Source organism: Macrobrachium rosenbergii, chromosome 6 (genome assembly GCF_040412425.1).
Source record: "Macrobrachium rosenbergii isolate ZJJX-2024 chromosome 6, ASM4041242v1, whole genome shotgun sequence".
NCBI lineage: Eukaryota > Metazoa > Arthropoda > Malacostraca > Decapoda > Palaemonidae > Macrobrachium > Macrobrachium rosenbergii.
In genome coordinates, this window is record NC_089746.1 from 39,738,503 (window position 1) to 39,759,011 (window position 20,509).

Here is a 20,509-nt window from a genome sequence, read left to right on the forward strand (position 1 = left end):
AAAATAAAAATACTAAATAATAAAATTTTGAGAAAAAATAACAACTAATAATAACAATCTTAATGATAATAATAATGGATTCGGTATTTCCTGATAGAACAGGCGATTGTTGTCCAATTCATAACTTCTACTTAAATACTGAATGATATGTTGTAGAAAATACATACATACATATATATATATATATATATATATATATATATATATATATATATATATATATATATGTGTGTGTGTGTGTGTGTGTGTGTGTGTGTGTGTGTGTGTGTGAAAATTGGTGGCACTCCCATGAAATTTTTCTAGATCCGCTAGTGTGCATAGGTGATGTAGGCCCATAAAAGGTCTATAGACATTAGGCTCATGACCATATATTACGCTAAACCTAAACCCAAATAAAGATGCACAGAGAGAGAGACGTTTCTTCTTGTTTTATTCTTTACAACCAAAACATTGGCTTTACGCACTTGTGAGAATATGAAGGTGAGGCAGAAGAAGCACCAGACATCGATGGCCTTCGTGTACGCCGTTCTCGGGAGGTCGTCGGAGATCTGCTGGTAGAGACCATACAGCACCAAAAGAGTGGTCAGCGCCATCATGATCCTCAGGTCACAATTTTCCTTCTTGCAGAACAGGGAGGCGTAACTTATTATCATCAACATGATCGTCGGCACGTATACAGACGTCATGTAGTATCCGTATCTCCTGCTGAGCGTTATACCAACGGCCACTAGGCTGTAGCCTTCTTCAGTGCCTTTCTCGATGGTAATGTCTTCTACCATATACTCAGCCATAACTTTCTGCAGAGGAAAAGTTTTGAAATATGAGACTTTAATATGATACAGGATCAAAATCCCGTAAAATCTATTTAGAATGGACCAAGGAGGCGAAAAGAGTATTATTACCATTGTTGTAGAATAGTTTACCCTGCCCCGTAGTCACATGCCTAGACCCATAGGGATTGTCAGAAGAGCTTGTTCCTAAAAGTAATGTGAAAAATGGAGCAAGGTAAGGTTAAAAAAGTTAGAAAGCTAAGTGGAAATAGACTATGAAGTCCATATTGGGTACGCGGCACTCCCCAGCCCTTGAAGAATTTATTCCAAAGCTGATGACGTAATGACAGGCGTTTCCACACGAAAAGATTTTCGTTCTTATTCAGATAACACAAAGATTTAAATCAATCGATTCAAATAATTAGATCTTTTTGTATATCCTACAAACGAAAAAGTACACACCTCCCCGAGGTAATTTGCCAAGAGGTTACTCCATTCCATGTACTCTTTCTTGGCAGAGGAAAACCTTATGAGAACATAGCAATGTTGTTTGTCGAAAGGAAAATTCTTCATGTCCATTGAACAGCTAAACGGGGCATTGAACTTCTGAGTCAACTGCAAGGGGTTCCTCGCTCCTTCGTACACTTCATCTAGGGTGACAAAGAGAATAGTTTTATATATATTACTTGAATGATGGTAAGTGTAATATCTTTCTGAAAACGGGCTTATAGAAAAAAAATTCACAGCGGTTACTTGCATTAGAGATTGGTAAGACATTGTTGGGCTAATGAAGAATAGGTTACAGTCAAGATATTACTTTAAATCCCTCTCTTCATATCTGGCAGCTACTTGCAGAAACTCTATCACAATATGATATTACTGAAAATCTGAAGATTTGAAGGTCTTGGTGTTAATTTATCATAATAAGACCTTCAGAATTGGGTTGTCTTAAATTCCTGCTAAAAATTTTCCAGTTAATAATGTTCATCTTGACAATTTTAATGACGAAGGGTATAACCTTGGAAATGAATTTAATCATTTTTTTTATAGGGTAAAGAGATATCTTATATACACATGGGGCTAAAAGCATAAACCAGCTTTTCAATCTTTCATATCTCTTAGAATACGAAACACCCAGAGGGTAATTGGTCTTAAGATACAGCTTTTGAATGTGCAAGGCTTACATACGAATAGTTTCAATTGCGTTACGTAAAGTCATCACATTTATGATCTGAACCATCCATAAATAGATCAGCTGAATAGCGCACTTGCATTAAAACAGTGCCGCCATGAAAGACTATTACGAGCTTTAAAATCATATTTATTTATATCTGCAAAAAAATTACACACTAGACGAAGCAGTTACAGTGTTTCCTTCAAAATTAACCTAAAATCCCCTTTCTTTTCAGATTTGTTATCAGCACTGGTACAATGGACAATATGCAAAAAACTCTTAATATCTTGATTCTCTAATACAGTAGATTTAGATCTTGCATCCGAACTTAAAAAGGAAATGAAGAAGCTCTTCATGTCAGGATTCAAACCTGTTTTAGGAAGGAGAGGTTCTCAGTACTTTAATGCCAGGATTTACGATACGCAAGTTCTCTCTCTCTCTCTCTCTCTCTCTCTCTCTCTCTCTCTCTCTCTCTCTCTCTCTCTCTCTCTCTCTCTCTCTCCTACCTCTTAATAGTCTTGAAGGGTCGTCATCCTCTGGGTCCGATGTTCGTACGATATTAAGTACTTTTCCTGTTGTGGAGATCTTTGGAAAATCCGCATTTAGAAGCTCCACCCTGGGTGTCCATACGCTGTTTGTCTGAAAATCGTTGGATATGAAAGCTGGGGGGTTATTGTAATTAAATGTTATATGGGTTTGTTAAATGTCTCGATTTCGAAGATAAAACGAAAAATGAAGAAAAGATGCAACGAAAAATGAGCCAAGCAAAATTCCCGGACGACCCCTTCACTAGTTATCACCATAACTAATAAGGTTGATGAATTAGTACCATGATTCACCATTAAAGTCGTCTCTCTCTTTGTTTTTTGCATGGTTAATGATTTTTTGTGGTTCAATGGGTGGTTAATAATTTTTGATAAGACTCTCTCTCTCTCTCTCTCTCTCTCTCTCTCTCTCTCTCTCTCTCTCTCTCTCTCTCTCTCTCTCTCTCTCTCCCTTACCTCTACATAATTTAGATCGGTCGTAGGACTAAGGTTTTTGTAACGCAGCCTCGAGTCGGACCAATTTATCTTTAAAGTAAAGTCTATAACCAGTTTCATATCCCGAATATTGATCTGGAACAGAAAGAAAAGGAAGTTAAAACAAGAACTAAAGAAAAACACAGCTTTATCAGATACCCTCTCATTCACGGTGCGTTTATGCTCATGTTTATATATATATATATATATATATATATATATATATATATATATATATATATATATATATATATATATATATATATATATATATATATATATATATATCATCATGCAGTTATATCTGCTCAGGCCAGAAGGGAACAAAAATAAAATGACAAAAGTAAAAAAAAAAGTAGCTCCAGGCAAAAAAGAAAGCAATAAACGGACGATTATTAGAATCAGAAAGTAGAGATAATATCGAGAAAATTCCAAAACCAGACAGTAACGAGGTCTATGAAACAATGGCTGAAAGTGTTCTTATAGAAACAACATAGGGAAAGAACTTAATCTGCGACTCGAGTTTTGCAGTGCTGAGGTACCGATGCTATGATATGGTTGGAAGGTACAAAAGACATTTGTTACGAATGGCTCCATACTGATTTGTGATAGCGAAGAGAAAGTTCAGGAGGTGGTGAAAGAGTATGGAAGTGTTTGGAAATGGAGAAAGCTAAATATCAAAATTAGCAAGGGTAAAGTTCCTCATTGGGAGGGTTGGTATCGTTCTCGGCTAGCACTCTGCTGGGCCCGCGTTCTATTCTCCGACCGGCCAATGAAGAATTAGAGAAACTTATTTCTGATGATAAAATTAATTTCTCGTTATCATGTGGTTCGGATTCCACAATAAGCTGTAGGTCCCGTTGCTAGGTAACCAATTGGTTCTTAGCCACGTAAAATAAATCTAATCCTTCGGGCCAGCCCTAGGAGAGCTGTTAATCTGCTCAGTGGTTGTGGTTAAACTAAGGTATATTTAGCTTAAAGGAATCAGAAAGAATGAAAGTCACGAAGATGCTTTAATGAATTTTGAACACTGAAAAAAATTATGGTTGATATCCGTAAATGAAAGTTAAAATGATAGAATTCTTGAGAAAAATGCCTGGAAGACTGAAATAGCAAGAAAGGCCCAGATGGGACGAAGGTGAGGTAATATGATTGGTGTCAATCAAGTTACTTTTAAAACACTAGTCATTCAACAAAAGCCATTCCCTTGGAAAAACAACGACTACCAATTTGAACTATGGAGTTCAGAGTGACAGATTCACTGAATATCGCCCTTCGTTATCAAATGGTCTTTGCAAGAATACGTCACCTCCGAAAACCCATGAATACCAATGCTGATGTTGAGGAGGAGAGGGCTCCCCGGACGCCTTCCAGGAGGCGGAAGCGTCTTTAGGTAGTCCTCCGGTTTCCACAATTTCTCACAGCCAATTTCGTCGCTTTTGTCCGGGCAGTCCACCCGCAGGTCGCACCGCTGCGACAGATTGACGCAGCTGCCGTCGTTGCAGGTGTACTCCCAGTCGTCACAGGCTGAGAGCGACAGGTCTATTGCAGTATCTAGAAAGTAATGAGGGAAAAAAAAGGAGGACTTTATGAATCGTCTTCACAACTACCTCGTTAAGATTCAAAACGAAATACGAATTTATCAAAATTTTGGACGGATCGGTTATTAACTAGCCAGAGTAAAAGAGATGACTTAATATTAAAAAAGTATAAATTTAATACTGGGTCCATAATTTTTTTTAGGTATTCAAACACTATCAAAAGAGTTAGTCAACTGCACTGTGCTCCATGATAGTAAATACCATCTACAATAAATATAAAAAAGTAGCAAACCATTAATGATAAAATTGTGAGCTATGTTAATGGGTAGACCTGATTACCAGTACCCTATTATTACTATCAGGCTTATAAATAGTGTTTCTGTACGGTATAAAATACAATGATAGGCCTCTATGGAGTTTTCCTCTTTTAGAATATCTCCCAGAACCTATAAAAAAAACATAGGCCCCCAACTGAAGTCTGAAGAAGGCAACAAAATAATAAACCCCTTCGACTGAATCTTTAACATTATCAGTCACCTGAAGGTTTTCGACAAATATCGAAGTTGGTCGTTGTCCTCCAAGTTCTTCTGCCAAAAGGGATCTCACCCTCGTGGTTGAAAAACTTGGCTATGGAGTTCCCTGTCCAGATGTCGGTAAGAGCCCAGGTCCCATTCTCGTCATACACGATGTTGTACTTAGTAAATCCTCTGAAGAAGGACATGAAAATAAATAAATCATCCGTACAAGAACAGGAACAGGAACTTTTTTTCTTACTTTACGTAACAACAATAAAATACGTTATTAAAACATTTACTAGAATAATTCAAGATCAAAAGCAAATTACATTAGATTTTATTTTTCCATACTGTTCCTTAAACTAATTTCAAGGAAGCTGGATACGAGTAAGTTACGGCGATCAGATTTTTTCAGTGATATATACAGTAGGCATGGAAACTTATTCATTAATGGTCCATGAATGAAACAAAAAGCCTGTTATCAGAATGATACGATTCCGAAAACAACAATAACCACTACAGAAACCTACAGGGATAAAGGACAAAACAAGACCGAGTTGTCAGTTGTGTCATTTCTAACCACAAAAAGACCGGTCCGGTAAGGGTTCGTCCACACAACGGAAAAAATATGTCATGAACACTCGTCAGTAACTTATCGCACAAACATCACAAATAGGTTGAATAGAAACTAATTGTTTATTGGTAGTTGTAACAATTGCTCCATACGATTATCCAGTATCAGCCAAAGGTTCGTTCTCCACTTACGGCCGTTGACTTATTTGAACCTGTTTTGTGATATGCAAGAGATCAGTGGCCGCTGTGGGTCTATCACGTTTCAATGTAGCGTCGATGCATCCTAAGAAACTTGAAATGAATTCAGTCCTAAGAAACTTGAAATGAATTCAGTCCTAAGAAACTTGAAATGAATTCAGTCCTAAGAAACTTGAAATGAATTCAGTCCTAAGAAACTTAAAATGAATTCAGTCCTAAGAAACTTAAAATGAACTTTCAGTCCTAGAAAACTTGAAATGAAACTTTAAATGAATTCAGTCCTAAGAAACTTAAAATGAATTCAGTCCTAAGAAACTTAAAATGAATTCAGTCCTAAGAAGCTTAAAATGAATTCAGTCCTAAGAAACTTGAAATGAATTCAAAGAAATGAGTGAAGCCATAAAAAGGATTTTTATCTAACTTGGCCTTCCGCTAGTTCCCTGTAAAAACCCTGGAAATGAAATGAGTCATGGCACAAAATGCCTAAGATCTCCTAAAACAAAAATAAAAAACAATGACCCGGTAAGCATACGTCATCAGGCAATAAAGTCTCAAATTGATCTTGCGTAATGGGATCTGTGCCAACTATCTATTTACCTACCTACCTACTATACCTACCTATCTATCTATCTATCTATCTATCTATCTATCTAGTTCTTCATTGGAGGGGTGGGTAGAGCTCTTGGCTAGCACGCTGTTGGCCCAGCGTTCGACTCTCCGACCGGCCAATGAAGAATTAGAGGATTTTATTTCTGGTGATAGAAATTCATTTCTCGTCATAATGTGGTTCGGATTCCACAATAAGCTGTATGTCCCGTTGCTAGGTAACCAGTTGGTTCTTAGCCACGTAAAATAAATCTAATCCTTCGGGCCAGCCCTAGGAGAGCTGTTAATCAGCTCAGTGGTCTGGTTAAACTAAGATATACTTATTACCTATATCTATCTATCTGTCTATCTAACTTTTCTAAATCTTAAGAATTCATGAGCCCTTTCTTACTTAAATAACGGTCTTTCACCAAAGCTGTCCGCCATTCTGAAGTAAGTAGAATGTTTGAAGGAATCGCAGAGACCGCGCATCTTTAAGATCACCGGATCCTCTTCTTGACAAGCTAGACAGAATTGGTAAGTCGTGGAACATTTTACGATGGCCCATTCTTCCTGGTGCGGAGGGATCTTGAATCCTGCGCAACTGAAAATTGGATTCCCCTGAAAGTTGTTATATGCTAGGGGATTTCCCTGAAAAAAGAGAACAGTTGTAATGATAATATCTCTTAGTGCTGTTTTACTGAAAGCACTTTAACAATTTCAGTTGTCTTCTCTAATTTTGATATTTTATGCTCTCCAAGCTTTAAGTCATATATATACTGTATATTCCTTAATGAATTTCTGATAGCATATCACAGTAAATCTTCATTATGTTATTTTTGAATTTTGTTTACGTTTTCTTACAAGGTCCCGTATGCACTTAAAATCATCTATGAAATAAAAATACCCGAGTTTTGTTTCTCGGGATTAATACTGCATAAAAAAGTTAATTTAATAATTTGGAAACTGAATTCCAAGAATTTATCTTATAAACTTGCGATAATTTTTTGCTAATTTTTTCCTTCTCAATTTCCCAGCATGAAGCCTACTGATTTATTTTCTTTACTGGGGATCAGTTCTTTTGTTTAAACATTACTATTGGTCTTTCTATCCTATTTTTGACATTGTTGCCTGTAGTTCTATTTTGAATTCTTTCCTTTTCTTTCTCCTCGCATGACTATCCACCTTTAACTTTTCCATAGCCAGAATTTGGTTACTGCATTAAAACAATATTGATAAACACTAATGGAACTTTCCTATGGGATGGTAAATATCAGAAAGCGTTGACATGCAAAAATAAATTGGCCTATGAAAAACAGACAGGCAGCATAGACTGAGTGAGTGATTCGGTTATATTAACGAGTAGCTTAAAGGATGAGCACAGGAGTAAGGGAGGAAGGTGGAAGAACAGGCAAAGCTTCGTTCCAATAACATCAGCGAAGCACTGAATAAAATAAACAAAAGAATCAAGCCTCATTCTACTTGGTGGCTTTTCAATTTCTATAACGACTAACCTTGTCATCACTCCATCCTCCCTCGTCATTTCTGGTGGCACCAAGCCACATGAAAGCGCTGGCGTGATTGTGCGGCTGGCACACTTCGCTGAAAGGCTCTGAGGCGTAATACAGAAGACTGTTTTCCTCTGGGCTACGAGGAAGTGCCACTGTTGATTTCAGATTTCGACAGAGACGTCTGGCTTCGTCGTACGTTCTCCTCTTGGCGAAGACGACGAATCTGAAGCTGGAGTGGAAGGAATTGGGAGAAAAGGTTTAATATGTACATGGAGTTCTTTAGAGGAAGGTATATATATTTATACATACAAACATACATATATATATATATATATATATATATATATATATATATATATATATATATATATATATATATATATATACTGTATATGTGTGTATACATATACACTAATATATATAAATATATATGTATGTGTGAGTGTGTATACATGAATGAAATCACATGTTGGATATAAATCAATCAGAATCATAGCAAAGCTAAGCAATGCCATAAGTAATTTCATGAAACTCATTCACTGCAGCCGTAAGACGAATATATAATTATGCAGAAAATGCGACAAAGAAAGAAAATCTATAATTGACATTTTATTAATGTTAATAAAGTCTCATTAATCATTCTCTCACACAGGAAAGTTTCAGGCCACCTCCAACATTGACTCACTTATTTCGAAGGCAATAATCTTCCTGTGCAATGTCTTCAACATCCACTGGACCACTAATTTCCCATTCCGCCTTAGACCAAGCGACCAAGTCCCCTTCCTCAACTTCTGGGGAACACAAAAATAATCTTGACACCTCCGTGGCACTAAGAGGTCTGGAGTACAAACTGAAACAAAGGATGAGTAACTTTATCGGTTTACTTATTTTACAGCAAAAGGACTTCGTTAAATACTAGTGTCAATAAGTTGCATCACTTCATAATTTTCAGTGGGTAAATAATCAGATTTTTGGGGTGTGTTAAAAATGGAAAATTTTGACTGTTTACGTTTGGCATGGAATAACAAAGGGATGTGGGTGAGAATGAGATAGATACAAGTATTTGGATGGAAGAGGAGAGGAATGGGGAGAAAGAGCAGCGGCTGAATTGATGTACGTACATGGCTTGAGACAGAACAATTAGATATCTGACAGCCAAAGTCACAGGTGACACAACACACTGAAGAAGAAGAAGAAGAAGAAGAAGAATAAGAACAAGAAGAAGAAGATTATTAATTTTCCATGGTCACAAAAAATCCCTTAACGTCATGACTTCCTCGTTTATTTGGATACGGTTTCTCCTGTATACAGTGAATCCGAGCAGGAAACATAAGAAGAAACTCTTCCCTTTCGAGGTGGGATTTAAACCCACTCATGTTAAGGGAGAGTGTCGTGTCCCGGAAGTAAGCCTATCTCCCCCCCACCCCCTTCTCCCCCCCAAGTGAGAAAATCCAAAAGTTAAGCGATCTTTGTGGTTTGACATTAAAATCACATGAATTACTTGAAAGTGGCCAGAATATTCTAGAATAACAAAAATATTTGGGTTTCAGAATTTAAGATACTGGAATGCCCACATTCATTTGTTTCTTTGATTGGTGGTTGATTCACTTTAAACCGGCGTTACGACAACAAGGGGCCTTTCCGTAAGTGTGCTAAAGTGTTGACGAGAATAAGAGGCCTGATGTGAGTCTCTGGACTCGGCCCATTCAACTGAGAATGCTGTTTCTTCCGTAATTATGAAGCAGAGAATACGTTTGGATGGAGACATAAGAAAGTGTTCTTCCGTACTCTGAACGTCATTGCATCTGTCATCTGAGCTGCAAGAAGTGTTATCGGAAACTGCCTCTAATTTCTATAGAAAATATTTAGTTTTAAAGATTTGTAGCTTGTCTAACTGAATAACACTGATTACAATTATTTATTTTCTTACAAACATAAAGAATTATACTATCTAATTTCTAAATCAACGTTATTTAATCTTTATGAAAAAAATTTCTTTTGATGCGTCTGGTAATGTTGCTTTTCCTGGTTTTATTCGTTACAGTTGGAAAATAAGCGATAATAATAAATAACATGTTTGATACTCATTGAGTATCTTAAAGTGAGTCCGTCATCATATTGGAATTTAATCTTTGTAGTTTTATCTTTTCCCTAAGAATAATACATTGCTGCGGTTCCCTCAAGCATTAATACTCATAGTGTGCGCGCAGTTCATACCGTCTAACACGCCCTCCTTCCTCTCAACTCTTCCACCTCACTTGTATACCAACAGGTCACTAAAATAACATAAAACTGTCCCAAAAGAGAAAGAAAAGTTTTGTCATTTTCACAGCTGACATTGCAATATCAAGTGATAGGGTCATTACCAAACTCTGAAACTTTTATCCAACAGTTTTAGGAGAACCAATCTTACTTGAACCCTGTGATGGCTCCAGAGAAGGACTGAAGAGCCTGGTAGCCTCCGTCGATTTTATCAGTCTCTTGACCCAACACCAGAGACCCGTTCGTTCTGATGTCGTTTCGGCGGAACCTGTGGACGCTGTGAATATCCCTGGAACAGAAAAAGAAAAACTCGATTATACCTCCCTTCCAGTGAAAAATGAAGATAAGGTAATGTCTGCAGAGAGAGAGAGAGAGAGAGAGAGAGAGAGAGAGAGAGAGAGAGAGAGAGAGAGAGAGAGAGAGAGAGAGAAATAACTGCTTCCTGCTTGATAATTTAACCCTCTTTCCAATCTAAAAATTATACAGGTCAATACAAAACATAACCTGAATAAAGGCGCTAATTTGTGTTCACGATTCAACAAATAATTGTATAACATTTGAAGTACAAACTGCAGAATAAATACCTTCCTTTCATTGAAAGTAGGTTAATGCCTACGGGGGGAGAGAGAGAGAGAGAGAGAGAGAGAGAGAGAGAGAGAGAGAGAGAGAGAGAGAGAGAGAGAGAGAGAGAGCAGATACGAAGGTAAAATTTACTGCTTGTTATTAGATAATTTAACACTCTTTTCTATCTGAAAATTATACATGGCAGTATAAAACATGTTATGAATAAATGCGTTATTTATATGTTCATGACTGAAGATATAATTACATGATTTTTGAAATACTGAATGCAGAAGAATACTGAAGTTACTCAAACAAAGCCATAAAAACACTTCGCCCTGAAACCTCGTGACATACAGGTACAGTTTAGCCATAGTATCCCAACACTTACCCATTAATGTAAAATGTCTCTGTTCGGTTCTCACTGTTAACAACAAAGCAGACGTGATACCAAGTATATGGAATGTATATAGTATCTTTCTTCCCATAGACGTATCTTCCACCCACGGTGATAAGTATCTGGTTGTATTCTGGAAGGGGGAGAAATTCACGTCCAGCAATAGACTGGAATCGAACAACATCATGGATGAGATGCTGCTTATTAATTTAACAATTTCAACTACTAGAAACATTGAAAGAGCTCGTATCAACGACCGAAATCACTAAGAATGAGTTTTATCAATTATTTTTATGCACATCTACCCAAAGGCCGGAAAATTTAGTAATTAAGACTTTTCTCATTATTACTGAATATGGCACAAATAAATACGCGCTTCATTACGTGCATTCCAGCAACATCATAATGAATGATTCTGCTAAATCTAACCATATTTATAGTTTGCATGTATCCTTTCTTTTGCCATTCATGTTATTAAAAACATAAGCTAGCAAACGCAGCTATCTCTTATTTTTCGTGGAAATCAGTTTTATATATATATATATTATATATATATATATATATATATATATATATATATATATATATATATATATATATATGTATATGTATATATGTATATATATATATGTATATGTATATGTATATATATGTATATATATGTATATATATATATATATATATATATATATATATATATATATATATATATATATAAAGATAAATAAATAAATAAAGTAAGAGACAGGCAGAGCTTGCACAGTTTACAATACATACGGATTCCAAAATTAAGTTCATTGTGGTCAGCGTCCGACGTAGCGTACGAGAAGGCGTAGCTTGTCGTCTGTTTAAAGTAGTGTACTTTCAGCCAAAGACAGACAGATATATCAGACAGCACTGCATCCCCTTCGTCAGAGATTGTGACGTCTTCGTCGTCTCCTTCGGTTTCCGGATCGTGGTCGTAAATAAAGGCGTCTCTGCTGTAGGATTTATTGAGGCCCAGAGGGACTGGGCTGAGGTATAACACTGCTCTGGACTCATTCGACAGCTGATTGGAACCCTGGAATATTAGTACTTTATCACACAGACCTGAAAGACAGAGAAATAATAATAATAATAATAATAATAATAATAATAATAATAATAATAATAATAATAATAATAATAATAAGTCAAATTTAGCAAGAAGTACATTGATGAAGATTACTATTATTGCCACTAAAGGAACTAAAACTTTAGCAACAAATAAAAAATAATAATAATAATGGTAAAATTGATCTCATTATAATATCATTCTGTTTATACGAACCTGCTGTTGCACGCGTGCCACTATTTTGACATATACAAATGGATTTAAGAAAGAAAGAAGAAAATTAAGCTTCTATGTACCCGGATTCTTCGTACATGTAAACTGTATGTAATAAAATACAACGGTCCCATACAGCAATATTCTGTGCTCTACGGTTTAATACGTGTCGTCCAACCTGGGGCCAGCTTCTCTCACTACTGGTCAGAGTCAGCATGTAGGTGATCGTAACTTGGGACCGAGCTTCGGCACGATACGTAACGTCCGTATATTACTGTCATTTATAACGGTATGGGTACGCTAGTTCAGTAATAAAAACGGTGTTGCAAAGTTCTCTTCCAAACAAAAGGAAAAAGAACATTTTATTAATCTTCATAAGTACAAAAAAACTATGAGCCATTAAAACTCTGGGAATTACTGCCACAACCTCCGATTTTCTGACACCCCTTGTGGTTAGCAGTGCTATATTCCTTTGATGCAATTAGATCTCTTATGTACAGCAATGTTCATATTCCCTTTCCCTCTGACCACGATCATGTGAGCAGCAACGACCGTTTCTGGTGGTCAGCACCATGAGTCCCTGTCGATTCCTGTTTCTGATGGGCACCATAACTGGTGTTTCCAATACGTTTTGAATGCCAAGACAGGGTGTGTGTTTTTGGCACCATACGCTTGATCTGAAGCCTCTGGAAAGTCTACAAAGGCGTGTCCAAAGGTGTATCCACCACGATGTTCCAAAGAAGCATGGTTTTCCTGAGAATTCACCTGTGTCATTGGTCATTTGCTCTGCTGTTTCCTTCCTCTGTGGGTTGTTGAACACAGGCCAGGCATAAGTTGTTGTCTCTGAGGACACCGAAATCGTTTTGCAGGGGCATTTCATTTGGGAGAATTTGGGGATTAGTCTATATATCATTTGGGCGACTATTCATTATATCGTTTGGGCGACAAAATATCAAAATCCTGCAAATTAGCACCAATCATTTGGGCGAATCAGAGTAAGGAAAAAGAGGCAGAAGTATTTTAGGACATATTTTCACGTGGTGATAATTCTGTTATCACTTGGCTGATAACTCAGTAGTTAGCTGGTTAATAATTGAGAATAGTTATCAGTCCTAAAGTCAGTGGCGCGAAAAGTGCAGATTCATACCGAAACAAACCGACGAAAAAGGTGTTTGATATTCTCTGGCTTTTTGTATAAACACTATGTTGAAGAATGGTGATGTTTCGCGGCGGTGCACAAACAACAAAACCAAATGTAAAGCCAGAATTAGGACTGACGAAAGTGGAAAAACGTTCATAAAACGAATAAATATGATTATATTTTGTTCTTATGTTTGTAAATATATTAACACTTTTTAAATGAATAAATATGGCATTGAAAGTTTTACTGCAGCTATTACTTAATTCCTGTGTTTAGTTGGTGCAATGTAACTTGGGATTCCATGTGTCTTATGAAGAAGAACACTATTTCAGGTATACAATTATATAAGTAATATTTTCAAACAGGATAAAAAAGTCTTAAAGCCACCAGAGGTCCACGTCGGGATCAAAACATGACTTTCGCCCAAGTGAAATAGTGAGTGTCAGAATGGAACATAATTTGGCGCCCAAATGATAAGATTTTTTCGCCCAAACGAAAGGCGCCCTTTGCAGCAAACATTCTCATCGCGATTGATGATAGGTGTGGCAACGAAAAGTCATTTAGAAAGTGACCCTGTATTACAGGAGAGGAGACCTACTCTTGTGATAATTCTACCTGATAACATTTCATCACAAACCAGTTAAACAAGGATTCACATACAGCAAGGCAAAAAAAAAAAAAATAAACAAATAAAAAAGCGCAAATGAAAGGCATAATCCATAGGTTAAAGCTAAAGAATATTTTACCAAAAACTATAACAAAATAAGAGCGGTGGGGAGATGCAAGCCTCAAGAACCGTATTCCTCTCAGAATTTAATCTCTTGCTAACCAGTCATGAGGCCCAAATCTGGCAAAATTTTATAAAAATCAGGACATAACGTTTTGCGTAATCATGTGAAGAAAGAAAAAAACAAACCGCACCAAAAACATAACCTCCTTTCCGGAAGAGATTAGGGTACCTTTCTCTGCATGGTGCCCAGTAAGAGAGGCTGATCCGTTTCTTTTTCACGGTGTATGTTCTCTGTACTTAGATTCGTCTGGACAATGTCTTCATTCATCTTCCTCCATTAAGCAGTCAAAGGATACAGGGACGTACGGTCTAACAGCTGCTTAAAGATCTCAGGTGAGACAGATAGGCTACCTGCCAGAGGTCACCGAAATCATTTTTAGCTAATCTTTGACAGCCTCAGCAATGAATGATGGGATGACATGCAAAAAAGGAAAATTGCGCCAGTGTGATAATCACATGTAACAGAGAAGAGAAGAGAAAGGGACAGAAAAGAAGAGAAGAAAGACAGCTATTAAAACTGACTGCACTGGAACACAATAAGCTGTGGAATTAATCATTGACTCAAAAAGATGTCAATTTGCTTTGCAATAATTTCATCTACCAGGCAAACGATCATAAGGAGTAAAGGGACGTACAGTAATAATAGATAACACAGAGGAATTTCATATTGCGTTCAAAGTGCATTTATACTTGTGCACACACACATCGGTATGTATATACATATATATATATATGTATAAATGTGTGTGTATGCATGTATGTATACACGCATGTGCGTGCACATATACACATCCACACACATTTATATATATTTACACATCCACACACATTTATATATTATGTATATAGATATACATTATATATGTATATATATATATACTGTATATATATATACTATATATATATATATATATATATATATATATATATATATATATATATATATATATATATATATATATATATATATATATATATAAACATTTAGTTTAGAACCACCAACTCCAAGGGTAGAGGCACGTAAAACTGAAATACGTACATTCGTGTACAGGTATACAACAGTTTTCATGCTTCGTTGTGAGTAATTTTCTAAGAATATTGCTTCTCAGTCACACATTTAGAAACTGGGAAGGATCAATATTCAGCGTGGAACCAGGCGAATAATGAGCCACTTTTGCGTCAGTGGAACAGCATTGATGCGTGTGCCAAGGTTATTATCATTATTAATGGGGCTCTTTGTAGACAGCCTAATGAATTCACGTACACCAACAACACAGAATAGATAAACGATCAATAAAGTGCAAGAGTAATTATAATGCTTAATATACAATGATTAAACATGAATAACAACGTTCATGTAGTTATAAATATAATATAGTCATAAATATAATAACAAGCACGCAAACAAACAAGGCAGACGTTTTTTGCAGTAAACCCGTCCTACTTATTTCTGGACACACCCATCATTAGGTGAAGAAGATTGTGTGTATACGTAATGATAAATAAATATATATATATATATATATATATATATATATATATATATATATATATATATATATATATATATATATTATAAATATATATATATATATATATATATATATATATATATATATATATAGAGAGAGAGAGAGAGAGAGAGAGAGAGAGAGAGAGAGAGAGAGAGAGAGGGGTTATGTTACTTTGTTCGTGTTTAATTTTTACCTTAAAAGGACTTCATTATCTCTAACATAAGCCACGAGGGAAAAACATGACTGTAACGCCACAACAGCATTACGCCATAGTTTGCTTCCCCCCTCTCTCTCTCTCTCTCTCTCCCCACCGAATTATAGTTATCATTATTAATATTATTTTTCCTATAGGGCATCAAATCTTATGAGCTTAGTCGGAAAACTTGACGACACACATACCATCTCTCTCTCTCTCTTTCCTTATACACACACACACACACACACACACACACATATATACATGTGTGTGTGTGTGTGTGTGTGTGGATATACGTATGTGCACCTCAAAGCACGAAATCCGGGAAAATAAAAAAAGCGAAAAAAAGCGTTTTTACCTGACCCCTAAATCCTGTCAACACATAAGACAAGGAAACCTAAAAAAAAAAAAAAAGTGAGCCATATAGAGAAATGAATAAAAAACCTAAGGAACATTCCTGGTATAATTGAAGCCTTACCGGTAGTAGCTCTGGAAACAGCACAAGCTGACTGATTGCTCAGTCTTATTTTTAACTTTGTAAAAATGAAAATATGTTAACCTTCCTCGGAAAGCTGAAAAACGCTAAGAATTTGGTGAAAACTGCGGAAACGCTGATATTCCTGTTATTTTTGTTTTTGCCCGAGTTTTTCATTACTGTACTGGAGACTGATCTAGACTTGAATGAATGCAGAGTACCACGAAAAATCGAAATTGGTTTCCGTAGAGGCAAGGTAGACGAAGCACTGTGCCCCTTTCCCATAGTTGGGAAAGAGGTTATTAAAAGGTTACCAGGAGCACAAAGAGGGTTACTCTATTAACATACGCATCGTTACAAGGAATTAGAATAGAATAGGATATATAGAATTTAGGCCAAACGACAAGCGCTGTGACCTATGAGGTCATGAAATTGACAGTAAAAAGGTTTGGAAGGTAACAGGAGGAAAACCTCTCGCTATTGCAGTCTGAAACATTTGTTGGGAGAGGGTGGAAAGTACGATGGAAGAAAGAGAATATGAACAGAAGTACAGTTCAAGGAATGAAAGGGGTTGCAGCTACGGGTCGAAGGGACGCTACAAAGAACTTAAAATAATGCTTACAGTGCACCGCATGAGCTGCACTGAAGGAACTACCATCCTCCCACGTGGGAACAAGGAAATTATAGTTCCTTACATTACTACTTAGTATGCAACAGGAAAGTTTTCTCTTACGACCATGGCAGTACGTACAATAAAAACGCACACACATACACAAGAATAATTTTTTATTATTGTAGTAATGTTAATATTGGGTAAGTGCAGTTATATTATCGATAGTACTCCCTCTTTGTTCTTCGTAGAGGCACCTAGCCATAAACGACTGTATGAACAATTTGCATGATAATCTTAGTAAGTAGTTTGGGTAAGAGTTTCTCAGTATGCAACCGATTGTCAAATTGACGTTTTAATAATGCAAGGAGGAGCAGGAGGAGGAGGAGGAGGAGGAGAAAGGGGAAGGATGGAAGGAGGAAGGGAATGGATGGGACCCAGCTTAAACAGCAGCAAGAGAGAATAAGGAGAAACCAACAAAGAGGCCGTAATGTTTCAAAAGTTACGCGTAGTTTGCTCATGGTAATAAACGATTATGACGAAAGCCGAGGGATATTGCTTCTTATCACACTACCTCTTTGCTCATTCCATTACGCACCGTTATTCTACTGCGAATAGTCTACTAAGAGAAAACTGACAGGCACATTTCTGATAACGCTAATCTCGAGCAATGATGAATTCCACGTTGTAACGAGGTTCAAAAACCTTTTTCATTACAGAAAGATGAAAAAATAGAGAAATGGCGATTAAAGTTTGTATATAAAGTCTTTTTAAGCAAGGCTGCAATTTTTGAAAGCTGTTACTCTAAAGATTCTCAACAAAGAGTTTGGGGTGAGGTTGCTAGCCCCATCCCGTTGTCAACCATGGCTGAGACCCATCTAATTAACTGCTTACCTCAATAGAGACTGAGTTTGCATTTGTAATGTCTGTGATTCAACTCCCGGCGTAGTACCCACCAGTCGGCCCAGTTGTGAATGAGTACTAAAGTCAGCAATGGTTGGAAAAGGCATTAGGCTAGCAACCTCATGCCTAGAGACTCGCTGAAAACAGAAAGTCTCTAAAGCCAATCCTTCTAAAGGGTATAAAGGTATGGTGATTATATATATATATATATATATATATATATATATATATATATATATATATATATATATATATATATATATATATATATGTTCGTGGATGTTGATATATATCCAAAAAGCGCAAAGAATTAAAGTTGAGAGGGAATTGTTGCTATTGCAATAACATGTAGCCTATCCGGAAAAAAGTGACCAGTTGATTTTACATATATATTTCAGCCTAAAAGTAATAAAACGATTGCCCACGTGGCTACGATGGTAAGGATGGGTCTACTCCAGCTCTAAAAATATATATGAATTCGACAGGTATACGTATGTATGTACGAGGGGCTAGGTACTTTTATTCTTCTCGTGGTTAGGTCGGCAACGTGACTTCGTTGTGATTATGGGACGCGGGTTCGTCTCCCGCTACCGGTCATCATAATTACTTCATATTTCTTGCACTTGAATCTAAGGCTTTGTAGTAATAAGCATATCCGAAAAGCGCAAAGAATTCGAGAAGCGAAGAGGGCATTGTGGCTATTACAGTTGCATATGTATCTGGTAATAAGTAACCAGCAGATTCTATATATATATATATATATATATATATATATATATATATATATATATATATATATATATATATATATATATATAATATATATATATATGTGTGTGTGTGTAGAGAGAGAGAGAGAGAGAGAGAGAGAGAGAGAGAGAGAGAGAGAGAGAGGGAGAGAGAGAGAGAGAGAGAGATATAGCATGAGGATAGTTCCTCACTGAATTAATCGTATTTCTTACCTTGTCTTCCTGAAGAGATGATTAAAACAGGTATGATAACCAAGAAACACATCCTCTTCTTAGTATTCTGTACAGAGAAAAATGTATCATGAAAATTATATTTAAAACACTATAAAAACATTTAATTTTGTTAATTATGTGTACTTTTCTATTGCTAATACAAATGAGCTACATAAGAAAGTATTAACTGTGTCCTTTCGTTCCTTATCAATATTTCTATACATCTGAAAGTGCAATTTCAAATTTGTTTGCCATTAGTCGACCTCTCTACTGGATTACCTATAATTATCAATTAAATTTTCCTTAATAAACCCATTTGTATTTCGTTTTGAAATTATAGTGTTTTTTTTCTTAACTGTTCAGATTATCTTGAGAGGCACAATGAACAATAAAACAGGCAAATTCAACTTATTTGGACACATGGCTCTTTCTAGCTCAGCGGTAACTCAAAGGCCTGTGGTTCGATCCTCACCTACCGCCCACTGAGTACCAGACAATTGGGGTCAAGAAGAGGGTTTCAGCTAAGTAACCTTATCTGCAGATATTTGCTAAAAGCCAACACGCCCTCTCCTTCAGACGCTCTAAAACAGGAAAATGGCGTATCGTGTGTGCATATATACATGCACACATCCATACATACAAGCTTCAACATTCACACACACACACACACACCCACCCATATACTGTACAAATAAATTATATATATATATATATATATATATATATATATATATATATATATATATATATATATATATATATATATATATATATGTGTGTGCGCGTGCGTGTGTATACGCGCGCGAAAAAATCAAAGTCTTACCCGCCAGTATCATATTACTTATGGAAAGGAATGAAAATGAAATGGGGCAATAATGTACAACCATCGGTAAACAATTTTGACAGCCTGACCGTCGCATCTTCAAACACCACATCCTCCGTTTTAGAATTATCTTAGGATATGTCAAACGCCACTTAAAGAGAGAGGTGATAGGCTCCAAGTACTCGAAACTAAGAATAGCTGTTCCGTAGTCGGCAACTCATTTTTTACATGTCTGAAATCGTATAGGCTTATTTGTTTTCTTTTTTTGCACTGACCATCTTTTTGCGTTGTTTTTTGTTTTCTGAATGAATCAAACACTCGTTACGTCCAAACAAAATGTTAACGTTCCGAAAAACCGGCACTTTTGTTTAATAACGTATATTTTTTAATAAGGTTCATCACAAGACCATGTTTTTTTATTTGCTTTCAGTGTGATAATAATATATCAGATGTACTCAACACTGAAATCTTTTCACAAATATATATATATATATATATATCTTTGTGCGTCTGTTCTTTAAAAGACAGAATATGTGCATATGCAAACAGGAAGACTGTACAGCCTATTAAATAAATAAATAAATCTATAAATATCTGGTAATGAGTAATGTCCAAGAATTTTTGCACATGAATGTAGCTTGAAAGAACGTAGAGCTACATTAATTTGAAAATTGGATGTGCTA

The 20,509-nt window shown here is 36.2% G+C and overlaps 1 protein-coding gene across 4 annotated transcripts in view; it reads right to left on the reverse strand.

Moving 5' to 3' along the window:
- The window catches only part of LOC136839464 (uncharacterized), a 134,892-nt gene that overhangs the window by 845 nt on the left and 113,538 nt on the right, over nt 1-20,509 (reverse strand). For all 4 annotated transcript variants that reach the window (XM_067105534.1, XM_067105533.1, XM_067105535.1 and 1 more), the window contains 13 exons: nt 19,004-19,070; nt 11,884-12,195; nt 11,101-11,239; nt 10,300-10,437; nt 8,572-8,736; nt 7,890-8,115; nt 6,788-7,026; nt 5,042-5,211; nt 4,273-4,517; nt 2,946-3,059; nt 2,451-2,583; nt 1,233-1,420; nt 465-797 (listed from right to left, as the gene is read on the reverse strand). In XM_067105534.1, coding sequence (XP_066961635.1) covers nt 465-797; nt 1,233-1,420; nt 2,451-2,583; nt 2,946-3,059; nt 4,273-4,517; nt 5,042-5,211; nt 6,788-7,026; nt 7,890-8,115; nt 8,572-8,736; nt 10,300-10,437; nt 11,101-11,239; nt 11,884-12,195; nt 19,004-19,055 — 2,454 coding nt within the window. In that variant the 5' untranslated portion in view covers nt 19,056-19,070. The remainder of the gene's footprint in view (nt 1-464; nt 798-1,232; nt 1,421-2,450; nt 2,584-2,945; nt 3,060-4,272; nt 4,518-5,041; nt 5,212-6,787; nt 7,027-7,889; nt 8,116-8,571; nt 8,737-10,299; nt 10,438-11,100; nt 11,240-11,883; nt 12,196-19,003; nt 19,071-20,509) is intronic.